Source organism: Miscanthus floridulus, chromosome 1, assembly GCF_019320115.1.
Source record: "Miscanthus floridulus cultivar M001 chromosome 1, ASM1932011v1, whole genome shotgun sequence".
Taxonomy (NCBI): Eukaryota; Viridiplantae; Streptophyta; class Magnoliopsida; order Poales; family Poaceae; genus Miscanthus; species Miscanthus floridulus.
Genome location: NC_089580.1, coordinates 21,422,453 through 21,436,740, shown reverse-complemented (window position 1 = coordinate 21,436,740; position 14,288 = coordinate 21,422,453). Strand labels below are relative to the sequence as shown.

The following is a 14,288-nucleotide window of genomic DNA, read 5'->3' as shown; positions in this document are numbered from 1 at the left end:
GCGAGAGTGAAGCATGAGAGACAATCTTTACTGGTACTAGTGCTAGTAGTACCAATGACCGATCGTATGGTCATATGGCACTGCATCACCCCGAGCAGCTGCAGGGCCGAATTTAGGCCTTGTTTAGTTTCTAAAGTTTACTTTCTATCATATCAGATGTTTAGACACGTACATGGAGTATTAAATATAGATTAAAAAGATAATTAATTGTACAGATTGTGACTAATTTGCGAGACTTTTTTAAGCCTAATTAGTCCATGATTTGACAATGTGGTGCTACAGTAAACATATGCTATCGATGGATTAATTATGCTTAATAAATTTATCTCGCGGATTACTTAGGACTTCATAATTTGTTTTATTATTACTATCAAATACTCCCGTATATCACCCCAACGTAAAATCCTGAAACTTTACTTTATGGATTTAAACACCGTCTAAGTGGCGACTTTGTCGGGAGTCATGTCAGGGCCCGTTTGGCACGGCTCTGGCTCGTGAAAAAACAGCTTTGGCTCTGGCTCCTATGAAAAAGTAGCTTTTTCTAGCTCTGGCTTATTTTGTATGAAAACGTTTGGCAAAACGGCTTCTCCTAGCTTTTTAGAATATATAGAAGATGTCAATTGTCCATTGTGCCCTTGCATATGTGTATTGCTTGGAGATATGAGTTTTATGTGTTGACTCTATTGATAATGTGATTTGCGTGAAATAAAAAATTAATAAATATAAAATATTGATAATATGACCCTTCTATTTTTTTCTAATTTTTTTCTTTTCTTAATTTTCTTCACTTATTTTATTTTTCCTTCCATTCTCTATCTACCCCATCACCGCACGCACACAGCCTTATCTCATCCACCGCACGCACCGACGCACGCAGCCTTATCTTCTTCATCCCCGTGCCCTAGCGGCCCGACGGCCGCGCGCTTGCGCGTCCCCGCGCGCCAGCTCTCGCGCTCTCTGGCTCCCCGGCAGCCTCGTGCCCTCGCGTGCCTCCCCATCGCAGCCATGCTCACCGGCGGTCCGGCCTCCTCCACCGCTGTGCCTCCCCAGATCCCGTCCGCCGCGCTCGTCGCCTGCCTCCGTCCTTCTACGGCGGCACGACTGGGACAGGGATCGCCAGACGCCAGCTGCGCGGTGGCGCGCCACCACGACGGCCTCGCGTGGGACTGCCTCCTCCAACTGTCGTTGCCGTGCTTTCCACGAGGACAAAGATGGAAAAGTTGAGGAAGAAGTCGGGGGAAGCCACATTTTTTGGCTTGGCCTCTCTAGTGTAAGCCGCCGAATGGCTTCTCCCCAGCTTCTAGACGCAAGCTGTTTCTCTGAGCACCGTTTGGCACGGCTTCATCAAAAGCCGCTCGAGAAGCCGGCTGATGAGCCGTGCCAAAAGGGGCTCAGTACAAGCATGTTTAGGGTTCCGGTCTCCGGGCAGGCATGTGATGAGAAGCCTACAATGAGGCTAGCTTGCCTGGTGGACTGACTCGTAGGCTGTTTGGTAGTTGGCAGGCACCAGGCATGCGTACAATTATTGGTCCATGCCCTGACAGCGCCAGCATCACACACCAGCGTGTTCGCTGGTTGGTTTCTAGGCTGGTTTGGACTAACTGGTGCTGGTTTGTTGTGAGAGAAAAACACTGTTGGCTGGTTGAATAAGCATAGCTGAAACCAACAAGAGAACAGGGTGCATATCAGATCGTGAGACCGTGCGTTTGTTGATTTTAATCGGGGCTTATCGATCAGCCAGCAGTGTTTTTCTCTCACAATAAATCAACATTGTCGGTGTTTCGGACCGGGAGGTCCTCAACTAACTAGTAAATTTATCCTGTGTGTTTCCGATTCCAGATGGTGATGCAAAGAGACACAAGGTTTATACTAGTTCAGGTAATTCGAGCCCTACGTCCAGTCTGGGAGATTGATCTTGTATTCCTTGCACCGAAATGCTTGTAGTAGGGGGTTACAGGCTAGGTGAGAGAGGAAGCCGGTCCCAGGTCTCGGCGAGGTGTGATGTGGGCTGCTTGAGACGTTGCTCTTAGGTAGCAGGGAAATATGCGTGTTACAGGGCCTTGTTCTTCGCGAGTGCCTCTCTCCCTAGAAATAGCCCAAGTCCTTCCCTTTTATAGTTTGAAGGGAGGACAAGGATGGTACATGAGCTAACTATACGGCGTCGTGTAAACAGAGGCGGCGTGTCCGAGCCCTATGGCCTGTTCCTGTGGCGGCGTGGTCGTCGGGGTGGTCCGTCCTTGGAGCACTAGGGCGGCGTGCTGGTCACATCCGATCCTATGCGTCATGGGAGCTCCAGGGCTGCCTCGGAGTGGGTGTGGTGGTCAGCATGCGAGTCGCTATGGACTGACTGTGCACGAGGCCGAGGCTCAGTCGGTGCCGAGGCTGCACCGCAGTGGGGGGTCTTGGCAGACACGAATCCCAAGATAGGCGAGACCCTGGTGCATAGGGCTGAGGCCCGGAGAGAGCGGTTGATCTGGTGTTTTGGCTCGGAGGCGGTGATGACCCGGGCCAAGCTGTCCATGACGTGTTGTTTTCGAGGCGGGGATCGCAGGGCACAGTGTAGTGCGAGCGCTGATCGTGGGCATAGCGTCAGAATACAGTGACTGGTAATCCCCGCTGTGCCCTGTCTCAGCTGGTATGGCGCTGATGCAACCTCACGTCCCGTCGGTCGTTCCGCGGTGTCGAGCCGTTGTCCGGCTGAGATTGCGGGAGTGGTTGACGTATTAATTGGACATGACGTGCTGTCGGAAAGATCGGTCGAGGCGGGGGCGACGAGCTGTGGACAAGCCGGCCTCGAGCGATACGGAGAATGAGGCCTCGCGCGATACAAAGAATGAGGGCTCACGCGATACGGAGATTGGGCTCCTTGCCGAGGCCTTCCGTGAGAGGCCTCGCGCGAGGCGAAAATTGTGTCAGGATGCCGAGACCTCCCGTGAGAGGCCTGAGGCGATGCGGAGAGCCGGGTAGGCTCGGACGGAGCTGGTTTTGAGCCCATGGCTTACCCTCTAACTTTGCCGTTGATGGGATTTTAGTGCCTCTTTTGGTGTACGCTCGGGGTACCCCATTTTATGGTACCCGATAGTAGCCCCCGAGCCTCAGGGAGGGTGAGTGCATCCTCCCTGAGGGTTTATCGAGACTTGGTTTGCAGTCGCTCCTGTCGGGATTATGTTTTGTTTCTTGAGGTTTCGGTGGGTGCGCACGAGCGCACCCGTCGGGCGTAGCCCCCGAGGCCCTGGAGGAGTGGAGTTAGTCCTCCAGGGGCTTTTTTTGTTTTCGTGTTTGAGTGAGGAGTTTTTATCGTATTTGCCGAGCCCACAAGTGCGAGTTCGGGTCGCGGGGGTCTCGGCGAGGTCGTAGGAAGAGCCCTCTAGCCTCCGCACGGGGCGAGAGGTACGTCAGGGGTTCCCCTAGCTTTTGGTACAACCATCACGCTTCCTTTTCGCTTGGAAGGAGGGGTGGAATATGTTAGGCTACCCTCGATGGGCACGAGCGTTGGCACTTTTGGTGAGCTGTTATCGGGTGAGTCCGAGTGGAGGCCCGTGCCCCATTCGCTAGGGGATGGCTAGCAGTCCAGAGACACACTCCAAGAGTACCAGAGGGTCTCTCTAGTGGGTGCCGAGGTCGTTCGCTGGGCCTCGGTGGCTCGGTGCCTCCCTACGGTGGGATCCCATTCGGAGACTTTCCTGCCGATCTTGGACACGACTTAGGACGCCCCGAGCGATTGTTCGCTCGGGCCTCGACCATTCGTAGGCTCACCCCAAAGTCGTCCCTGACTCTGTTGCCCTGGGGCGGCTATCGAAACCTCTGGGGGCCCAGCCTTCGAACCCCTAGACCGTAACGGGCTCGGTGCCCTTTATCGTATTTGTAACGAAACTTCTAGCGCGGACTTAGATCGTTTGTCTTTGTCTAGGGTGTAGGAGGAGCCCCCGAGCCTCCGCCTAGAGCAAGAGGGCGGTCAGGGGTCCCCTGGCTTTTTTATTTGACCCTCACATATCCTTTTTGTTCGGACGGAGGGTTTGTTTGCTGAGCCCATTTGGGTGCGAGCCGGAGCCACTGGGTCTCGACAGGGTTGTAGAAAGAGCCTCCTAGCCTCTGCACGAGGCGAGAGGGCCGTCGGGAGCTCCCCTGACTTTTTATATGCCCCTCGCGCTTGAGGGTTTGTTTGCTGAGGCTCCTTTGGGCGCGAGCCTTGGTCGCGGGGTCTCGGCGAGGTTGCAGGAAGGGCTCCCTAGCCTCCGCATGGAGCAGAGGGCCGTCAGGAGCTCCCCTGGATTTTTGTACGACCCTCATGCTTCCTTTTCGCTCGGAAGGAGGGGTTGTTTTGCCGAGCCCCCTCGAGTGCGAACCGGGGTCGCTAGGTCTCGGCAAGATTGTAGAAAGAGCCCCCTAGCCTCTGCACGCAGCGAGAGGTCCGTCGGGGGTTCCCCTGACTTTTTTGTACGACCCTCATGCTTTCTTTTTGCTCGGAAGGAGGGGTGGAATGTGCCAGGCTACCCTCGGTGGGCATGAGCGTTGGCACTTCTGGTGAGCTGTTATCGGGTAAGTCCGAGTGGAGGCTCGTGCCCCGTTCGCTAGGGGATGGCTAGTGGTCCAGAGACACACTCCAAGAGTACCAGAGGGTTTCTCTAGTGGGTGCCAAGATCGTTCGCTGGGCCTCGGTGGCTCGGTGCCTCCCTACGGTGGGATCCCATTCAGAGACCTTCATGCCGGTCTCAGACACGACTTAGGGCGTCTAAAGCGTTTCGCTTGCTTGGGCCTTAGCCCCGTATAGGCTCGCCCGCGGTCGTCCTTGACTCGATTGTCCTAGGGCGGCTGTCGAAACCCCTTGGGGCCCAGCCTTCGAACCCCTGGACCGTAATAGGCTCAGATCCTGGTTCCTTCATCTGAAAGGAATAGGCCGAGGGGAATATCTTCCCCATTGGCTCGGCAACGGGTGGCGCGCCTTTTGACGCAGTTTCTTGGGGAGGTGAAATGACACCTACCACCGTAGTGGCCGAGCGTGATGTGGTGGATGGGACGTAACTGTTCCCGCAATTAATGAGAAAGAAGTGGGCGCGTGGGTGGTAAAATCAGATCGTGGTTAACCGCGCCGGATCGAGGGGAAACTTCCCCGATTTCATCGCCCAGCCGTTTCGCCTTCACCCTGCATAAATACTCAAAGAGTCTCGCTCCTCCTCACCTTACCTTGCCTATGTTAGCTCTACCTCCCTCGAGCCATTGCTAAAGCAGCGGGTGCCGGGAAGAAGAAGGGAGAAGAGCGAGCTAGGGAGAAAGCGAGAAAGAGCGAAAGAGTGAGAGAGAGAGAGAGAGACCTCACCACCGCATTTGATCCCTCCTTCGCATCCATGGCTGGTGACATCATTGTTATCGAGGCGGACCCCTGGGATTCGTCAGACGTCACCGAGGAGATGCTTCAGTCGCTCGTCGACAGCGGACTCCTTCATCCGGTGACAGACCGCAACAGGCCGGAGTGGATTGCTCCGTCGGGCGAGCCAAAGCCGAGGCGCCATGATGGTTATGTCATGAGCTTCGTCTCTTTTCACGAGCGTGGCCTCGGCGTCTCGACGGATCAGTTCATGCGGGCGCTCCCGCACTACTATGGCGTGGAGCTCCACAACTTCAACCCAAACTCCATCGCACAGGTGGCCATCTTCATTGCCGTCTGCGAGGGGTACTTGGGGATTGCTCCCCATTGGGAGTTGTGGCTCCATCTCTTCTGGGCGAGGCACACCACTAAGCCGACGGGCACGTCGGGCATGAGGAAAGCGACAAGGGCTGGTGGCTACACTCTCCAAGTGCACCAGGACCGCCAGCATCTCTACATCTTAGCCTAGCTCACGTCATCCAACCGCCGATGGTACATGAGCTGGTTCTACCTTTACAACAATGATGGAGGCTTCCCCCCTACACTGGGCGGATTGTGGGGAGCTGCCCGGAGAGGTGGAAGTATGGCGTCTCGAGGGACGACCAGCCCAAGCTGAAGCCGCTTTTGGAAGGGCTGGAGAGGCTACGGGACCGTGGCCTTACCACGGCTGTGGTTGTGGCCGCCTTCCACCGCTAGAGGGTGCTGCCGCTGATGGCTCGGCGGTGGCGGCTGTTCGAGATGAAGCCGGGTGAGCCCATTGAGGGCATCCGGATGTCCTCCTCCGCCCTTTCCGATGAGGAAATTGTTCGTCAGGTGGGGGAGACGGTAGAGACGAAGCTGAGGGGTGGCAACTTGACCCCATCACAATGCGACCGTCGTGGGGGTTCCTCTCGCTGGTAAGTCGTGTGCCGCTGTAGCCCCTGAGCCTCCTCAGTTTCCCCTTACCGCTTGTTCCCTTATGCGCGTTCGTCGTTCGTGCCGGGGATAAGGGATGTTCGCGCCTCTCCGCCGCCCGTTCCCGAGGACACGAGGCGGCGGGCGATCAACTGGGCGCACGCTGACGTGCAGAAGAAATAGAAAGACGCCAAGGCGGTGAAGTGCACCAAGAAAATCCTCGCGCGTGAGGAGCTGGATAAGTGCCGCCGTCAACAAAGGAAGGATGGTCTCCCGTTGGAGGAATCCCCGTCGCTGTTGGTGTCGACGGAGGCCTCGGACGGGGATGACGAGGGCGAGGTGGGGCAAGGTCCCCTGGACCATCTCCCTGACGTAGTGGAGGTGGTGCCCAGGGCGTTGGCAAGCAGCCCGGCGCTCTCGGGAGGAGGAGCTCACCCGGGACCGGCAATTGCCCAATCTGGGGCCAAGGCTGACACACCCGAGGCGCGGGCGTTAGGCAAACGCGCTGTTAGCCCAGTGGGCTCGGCGGCTGCGGTGGAACAAGTGGCGGTGGAGGTGACGCCACCGCCCCCATAGAGGACCGAGGGGACGTCGGGGTCCATTGAGGACCAACCGGGGCCGATGGACACGGAGGCGACGCCTCTGCCGCCGCCGCCACCCTTGTGGACGAGGGTCGCCATGGCGAAGGGGTTGCCGCCCTGCTCGAGGTAGGTGTATTTTTGGTGGGGTCGCAGTGCTTTCTGTTCGCTCTTTGGTCTCATGCTGACCCTATAGGTGATTTTTCCTCAGTCGGAAGCGACCTACGGATGAACTTCCCTTGGCGCCCCTTAAGGCGCTCAAGGTGAGCCCTGGCTCCTCCGTCCACTGGGTGATGGAGGCACAAGCCGCTATTCAATGCGATGCGGCGTCGGCGAGGGCTGACTCAAAGGAGCCGGCCACCCAAGGAGGGGCTGCTGAGGCGACCCCAACACAGACGGGGGAGGGAGTGCCTCCGCCCTGCGAGGGCGAGGCTCATGAGTCGGCTAGGGCTAGGGTGCCCTTGGCTGCCGAGGCCCCCGAGGTCTCCGAGGCTGAGGCGACGAAGGCCGGGGCGCCCGAGACCGCTGAGGCCACAGCGGCGGCGGCCGGTGTTTCTGCGACCACCAAGGCCATGATGGCGGAGGCCGGAGCCCCCAAGACCATCAAGGCCATACTTGTGGAGGCCGGAGCCCCTGAGATCACCAAGGCCGATGTGATGGCGGTGAGGCCGTCTACCCAGGAGGCGGAGATGAAGGCGGCGGAGGCCTTGGTGGCACCCCTAGTTTAGGGCCCGCCATTGCTACGAGAGAGCGCCTGGGAGGCGGAGGTCTATCCGATTTCCTCCGACGATACTTCCTGGGCGCGGGAGGTGATCGACGCTAAGGAGACTAGCGCCATGGAACAGTCGGCTCTGATCTTGGGCGAGGGAAGCTCGGCCCTCATGCGGGCGCGACCCGAGCCTCATGGGTGGGATAACCCGCGAGTACTGTGGTAGAGCTAGGACGACCCTGAGGGGGAGCCTCTGTTCGCCCTTGAGGACGCAGCCGAGGGTGGGCGCTGGGGCACCTTCGAGCAATACCGCCAGCTGGCGGAGCGGTCGCTACGGACGGCGCTGTCCGTGGTGGCCGACGAACTGCCCGGAGTCGCCCAGGTTCGCGTTTTCTTTTCTCGCGCGACGTTGTATTTTTCTGAGTTTTGTTGCAATCAATGACCCTATTCTGCTTCCCCAGGAGCTCAAGACCCGGTCCCTTGGGAAGTCGGTCTTTCTCCGGTGGGAGAGGGACGCCTAGGACTAGCTCCAGCGGCAAAAGGGCTTGCTTGCGGGTGCCAACAAGCTTCTGGCGGCGCAGAGCGCGGAGGTGGAGGACCTCTGCCTTCGTTGTGCTGACGCGAAGGTCGAGGCGGCCACGGCCCAAGAGCAGCTCGCCCCTCTGGCGACGCGGGTCAAGGAGTTGGAGGAGCTCACCCGCGTGGCCAGTGATCGGGATGCCTTCAGGGCTCGAGCCGTTGAAGCTACGGCCTCGGCCACCGCTCTTGTGGGGCAGCTAGGGGCGGAACAGAATGCGCACCAGCTGACGAAAGGTGCCTTGGATGAGGCCCTTGCTGTAGTTGAGGCCTTGCAAACCGAGGTTGTGGTTTGGAGGGGGACGGTCAAGGGTGAGTTTTAGTCCCCTCATTTTGTTTTCTTTTCCTTATGTTCGCTCCCTAACTTCCTTGTGTGACGCAGAGCTGGGGAGTGAAGTTTCTAGGGCGGCCAAGGCTTCTCGGGTCAAGGCCCAGTGCTTGAAGGAGAAGGCCGAGGCTTCCCGGGCTAAGGCCCTATGCTGGAAGGAGAAAGCCGAGGCCTATCAGGTCGAGACCCGACGCTGGGAGCAGAAGGCCAAGGGTGAGTTCCGTGGGCTTCCACCCCTAATTTAGGTTGTTTTTTTCCCTCGCTCAACCTCATTCCGTTTTCCGTGGTGCAGAGTCAGAGGCGGAGGTTACTCGGGCAGCCGAGGCTTCCAGCGCGGTGCAGACGGTGCTCGAGACCGAGATCGGGGAGCACGAGGCGCTGAAACGTGCCGCCCTTTCCGCCTGCAAGGCCTTGGAGGCTAAAGGGGTTTAGTCAGGCAGCTCCCTGGGGAGCCGTTTGATCGCGCTGAGCAGCCAGATGCGCGAGTGGCTCTGAGGAGCACTGCACACGGGTGTCAAGCGCGCGTTGGCCGTCATCTCCTCTCACTACGTTGGCGTCGACCTCCCAGCCATCAGTGATGGCTATGTCCTACCTGATGACAACGAGGAGGCCGACGCGGCGGTCACAAAGCTAATGGAGGCGACAGAAGGCCCTGGCACGGCACTAGCGATGCTCTTCAAAGAGGAGGTGGTCCCTCCCCTACCATCTGCAGATGCTGAAGGCCCTGAACCTTGACCTGGGCCCAAGGGGCCATGTAAAAATAGAGTAGGAATTATCTTTGTATCGTAACGCTTGTGGCTGTTGAGGCCTTTCTTTTTGAAGTATTTGTGTTTCTTAGCTGTTTTTCTCGTGTTTCCGAGCCCCTGCCCTCTGTTGCTTCTGATCAGATTTATTTTGCAAAATGCCTCCTCGGAGCCTAAGCCGTCCCTTGGGCGAGAGGTAGTGAGGGAGTGCCGTAGCCTGGAGGCATAGGCCGTCTCGCGACTCTACCGGCCTCTTGCTTAGGAAACAGGCTTTGGTCCGAGGGGTTTTTACAACCGATTCGTCAGAGCGTGCGAAAGACTTGGAATAGAAATTTTTTCAAAAAACGACTGAAGAATGGTGCGTGGGACTTAGGGGGAGTCCCCCATCTAGCCCTCGAGGGAGGCTTGGTTCTGCCGAGGTAGAGCCGAGTCTCCCTTACCATGTTATTGTATTGACGAGACCCACGATGGGCTTGGGGGGGGGGGTTCTCGAAAAATTAGACCAACTAAAGAACGTTTTTTAATTGTATTCCAAGAAACGATATATACAATGCTTAGAAATTTAGGGATAAAAGCGACGTAGCTGTTCTATGTTTCAAGCGTTGGTGAAGATTTTGCCCTTCTCGTTGGCCAGCTTGTAGGTCCCGGGCTTTAGTACTTGGGCGATGATGTATGGTCCTTCCCATGGCGGGGTCAGCTTGTGGCGGCCCTTATTGCTCTGTGCTAGCCTCAACACTAGGTCGCCTACCTTCAAGTCTCGGCCTCTAACGTGCCGGGCTTGATAGTGCCATAGGGTCTGTGGGTATTTAGCCGAGTGTAGTAGCGCGATGTCTCGGGCTTCCTCCTGTTGATCGAGGGCGTCCTCTTGGGTGGTGCGGTTACTTTGTTCGTTATAGGCTTGTAGCCTTGGGGAACCATATTCTAAGTCAGTGGAGAGGATGGCCTCGGCCTCATAGACCAGGAAGAAAGGCGTGAACCCCGTGGCTTGGCTTGGAGTGTTCCTCAGGCTCCAGATGACCGATGGGAGTTCGGCGAGCCATTTCTTGCCAAACTTTTTCAACCGGTTGTAAATTCTTGGCTTGAGGCCGTGTAGGATCATGCTGTTGGCACGTTCTACTTGGTCGTTGGTCCTTGGGTGTCCTATGGCCGACTAGGCCACACGAATGTGGTGGTCGTCACAAAACGTCAAGAACTTTTTGTTAGTGAACTGTGTCCCATTGTCGGTGATGATGGTGTTAGGAACCCCAAACCTGTGGATAATGTCAGTGAAGAACATCACTGCCTGCTCAGATTTGATTTGATTGATCAGACGAGCCTCGATCCATTTGGAGAACTTGTCGATTGATACCAGTAGATGGGTGTAGCCTATGGGGCCTTTTGCAGAGGCCCGACCATGTTGAGCCCCCACACAGCGAATGACCATGTGATGGGCATGGTTTGGAGGGCTAGGGCCAGGAGATGCGTCTGCCGAGCGTAGTATTGGCATCCTTCGTAGGAGCGTACTAGCTTGGTGGCGTCGGCGACCGCCGTCGGCCAGTAGAACCCTTGGCGGAAAGCATTTCCTACGAGCGTCCAAGGCGCCGCATGGTGCTCGCAGGCTCCTGCGTGCAAGTCCCAAAGTAGGGCTTGGCCCACCTCGGCAGTGATGCATCATTGGAGGACACCGGAGGGACTTCGCTTGTACAATTCGTCATTGCAGAGGACATAAGTCTTGGCTCGGTGCACAAGCCATCGGACTTCAGTCCTGTCGCTAGGAAGCTCCCCCTGATCAAGCCAATCGAGGAATGGGATTCACCAATCCGTGTCCTAGTCGGCCTACGGAGGCTCGGTGTTGACTTCCATGACCTCGGGCTCGGTCGAGGGGGTCTCAGTAGTAGAGGGGGCGTCGAGCCCCGCTGTGGTTTCCACAGGTGGGCCCCCCTCTGTTACCAAGGTGTAGTCAACGGAAGGTTTGTGATGGTCCCTGGCGAATACGTTCGGGGGGACCGGAGCCCGTGTCGAGGCCATCTTTGCCAGTTCATCGGTGGCTTCATTGTACTTCCTTGCGATGTGGTTTAGTTCGAGACCGTCGAACTTGTCTTCTAGGCGACGTACCAACTTGCAGTAAGCCTCCATTTTGGGGTCAAGGCAGTTAGACTCCTTCATGACTTGATCGACGACGAGCTGCGAGTCGCCCCGGACATCGAGACGTCGTACCCCAAGTTCGATGGCGACTTGCAAGCCGTTGACGAGGGCCTCGTACTTGGCCACGTTGTTGGAGGCAGCGAAGTGGAGCCGCACCATGTAGCGCATGTGTACTCCGAGGGGCAAGACAAAGAGGAGTCCTGCGCCTACCCCGGTCTTCATCAGAGACACATCGAAGTACATGGTTCAGCATTCTGTCTGGACTTGGGCAGGTGGTAATTGGGTGTCGGTCCACTCAGCCATAAAATCGGCCAAGACCTGAGACTTAATCGCTTTCCGAGGCGCAAAAGTCAAGGTTTCCCCCATAAGCTCGACGGCCCACTTGGCTATCCTGCCTGAGGCCTCCTGGTTATGGACTATCTCTCCCAAGGGGAAAGATGATACTACGGTCACTGGGTGAGACTCGAAGTAGTGACGCAGCTTGCGTCGGGCTAGGACTACGGCGTAGACCAGCTTCTAGATGTGGGGGTAACGCATTTTGGTCTCGAAGAGCACTTCACTGATGAAGTAAACAGGTTGTTGGCTGGGTAGAGCATGCCCTTCTTCCTGCCTTTCCACTACTACAGTAGCACTGACCACTTGGGTCATTACGGCGACGTAGAGTAAGAGGGCCTCATCCCTGGCTGGGGGTACCAGGATAGGAGGATTTGTGAGCAGCGCTTTGAGTCTATCGAGGGCTTCTTCGGCCTCGGGGGTCCAAGAAAAATGCTTGGATTTTCTCAAGAGTCAGTACAGAGGCAAGCCTTTTTCGCCGAGGCGCGAGATGAAGCGACTCAAGGCCGCAAGGCATCCCATGACCCTCTGTACTCCCTTGAGGTCTCTGATTGGTCCTATGCTGGTTATGGCCGAGACCTTCTCTGGGTTGGCTTCGATGCCACGTTCTGAGACTATGAATCCCAAGAGCATGCCTCGGGGGACCCCAAACACACACTTCTTGGGATTGAGCTTGATGCCCTTCTCTCTAAGGCTTTTGAAGGCTATCCTTATGTCGTCAACGAGATCCTCGGCCTTTCTGGTCTTGACCACGATGTCGTCCACATAGGCCTCGACGGTCCGCCCAATGTGGTCGCTAAAGACCTAGGTCATGCACCGCTGGTATGTGGCCCCTGCGTTTCTGAGGCCGAAAGGCATAGTCACATAGCAGTACATGCCGAATGGGGTGATGAAAGAAGTCGCGAGCTGGTCGGACTCTTTCATCTTGATTTGATGCTAGCTAGAATACGCATCAAGGAAAGACAGGGTCTCGCACCCAGCAGTGGAGTCAACGATCTGATCGATTCGGGGTAATGGGAAGGGGACTTTTGGACAGGCTTTGTTCAAACCGGTGTAGTCTACACACATCCACCATTTCCCATTTTTCTTCCTAACTAACACAGGGTTAGCCAACCACTCTGGGTGAGACACTTCCTTGATGAACCCGGCCGCCAAGAGCTTCTGCACCTCCTCATCGATGGCCCTACGCTTTTCCTCGTCGAAGCGACGCAGGCATTGCTTCACCGGTCTAGAGCCGGCCCGGATATCCAAGGTGTGCTCGGCGACCTCTCTCGGTATGCCTGGCATGTCCAAGGGACTCCATGCGAATATGTCGGCATTCGCACAGAGGAAGTCGACGAGCACGACTTCTTATTTGATGTCGAGGGTGGCGCTGATCCTCAGCGCCCGGTCGTCGGGATAGGCGGGGTCGACTGGGACGAGCTTGATGGTCTCCGCAGGCTCAAACGTCCCTGCGCGATGCTTGGAGTCAAGCACCTCGCCACTGAATCGGTCGAGGTTGGCGATGAGGGTCTCGGCCTCAGCGAGAGCCTCGGCGTACTCGATGCACTCGGCATCACAGTCGTATGCATGTTCGTACGTGGACTCAATCGTGATGATACCGCTGGGGCCTGGCATCTTGAGCTTGAGGTAGGTATAGTTGGGAACTACCATGAACTTGGCGTAGCACGGCCGCCCTAGGATGGCGTGGTAGGTTCCTCTGAACCCAACCACCTCGAAGGTAAGGACTTCCTTGCGGTAGTTGGAGGGGGTGCCGAAGCAGACGGGAAGGTCGATGCGCCCGAGGGGTCGCGTGTGTTTCCCTGGCACGATGCTGTGGAAGGGTGCGGCGTCGCCTCGGAGCCTCGATCGATCGATCTCCAAGATCTCCAGGGTATTGGCGTATAGGATATTGAGGCCGCTACCTCCGTCCATCAACACCTTGGAGAGTCGGGTGTTGCCGATGATCAGGTCGACAACAAGTGGGTACTGCCCGGGATTCAGAACATGGTCGGAGTGGTTGTCTCGATCAAAGGTGATCGCCTCCCGAGACCAGTCGAGGTACCGGGGAGTGGCCACCTTGACCGAGAAGACCTCTCGGCGTTCCCTCTTTCGCTGCCGCACCGTAAGGCACGCTGAGCGTCCGCCGAAGATCATGAAGGCGTTGTGTACCTCGGGGAACCTGTCGTCCTTGTCATCGTCCCGGTCGCCGACGCCCTTCTACTTGGCGTCATCGTCGGGGGGGGGGGGGGGCCGAGCCTGGCGTAGTACCGCCGCAGCATGGAGCAATCCTCGAGGGCGTGCTTGACCAGGCCTTGGTGGTAAGGGTAGGGTTTCTTAAGCATGTCGTCGAAGGGTCTGGGGCCCCTAGGGCCTCGGAGATTCTTGCGTTCTACGGCCGCGACCATATCGGTCTCGAGGACGGCCTGCTTCCCCTGGCGATCCTTCTTCTTTCCTTTGGGGAGGCGGGGAACCGAGGCCTCGGGGGCCTCATCCTCCGCTTCCCCTTGGCATCGTCCGTGGGGAAGATGGCCCCTACAGCCTCTTTGCCTGAGGCGAAGTTGGTGGCGATGTCGAGGAGCGTGGCGGCCGAGCACGACATGTTCCGGCCTAATTCTTGGACCAAGTCTCGGCAGGTGGTGCCAGAGAGAAAAGCCTG

General features: G+C 57.1%; 1 protein-coding gene across 1 annotated transcript; it reads left to right on the top strand.

Moving 5' to 3' along the window:
• Nucleotides 1–6,880: 6,880 nt before the first annotated feature.
• LOC136453116 (uncharacterized) lies at nucleotides 6,881–7,565 on the top strand. Its single transcript, XM_066453693.1, has 2 exons — nucleotides 6,881–6,966; nucleotides 7,049–7,565. Exons 1-2 carry the CDS (start codon nucleotides 6,881–6,883, stop codon nucleotides 7,563–7,565), a joined length of 603 nt encoding a protein of 200 aa, XP_066309790.1.
• Nucleotides 7,566–14,288: the final 6,723 nt, after the last annotated feature.

Bases quoted from the DNA above. Each gene is read 5' to 3' on its own strand.
- LOC136453116 (XM_066453693.1), top strand. From the start codon at position 6,881: ATGGACACGGAGGCGACGCCTCTGCCGCCGCCGCCACCCTTGTGGACG. The intron at 6,967-7,048 runs GTAGGTGTATTT...ATTTTTCCTCAG, and splicing joins GGGTTGCCGCCCTGCTCGAG to TCGGAAGCGACCTACGGATG.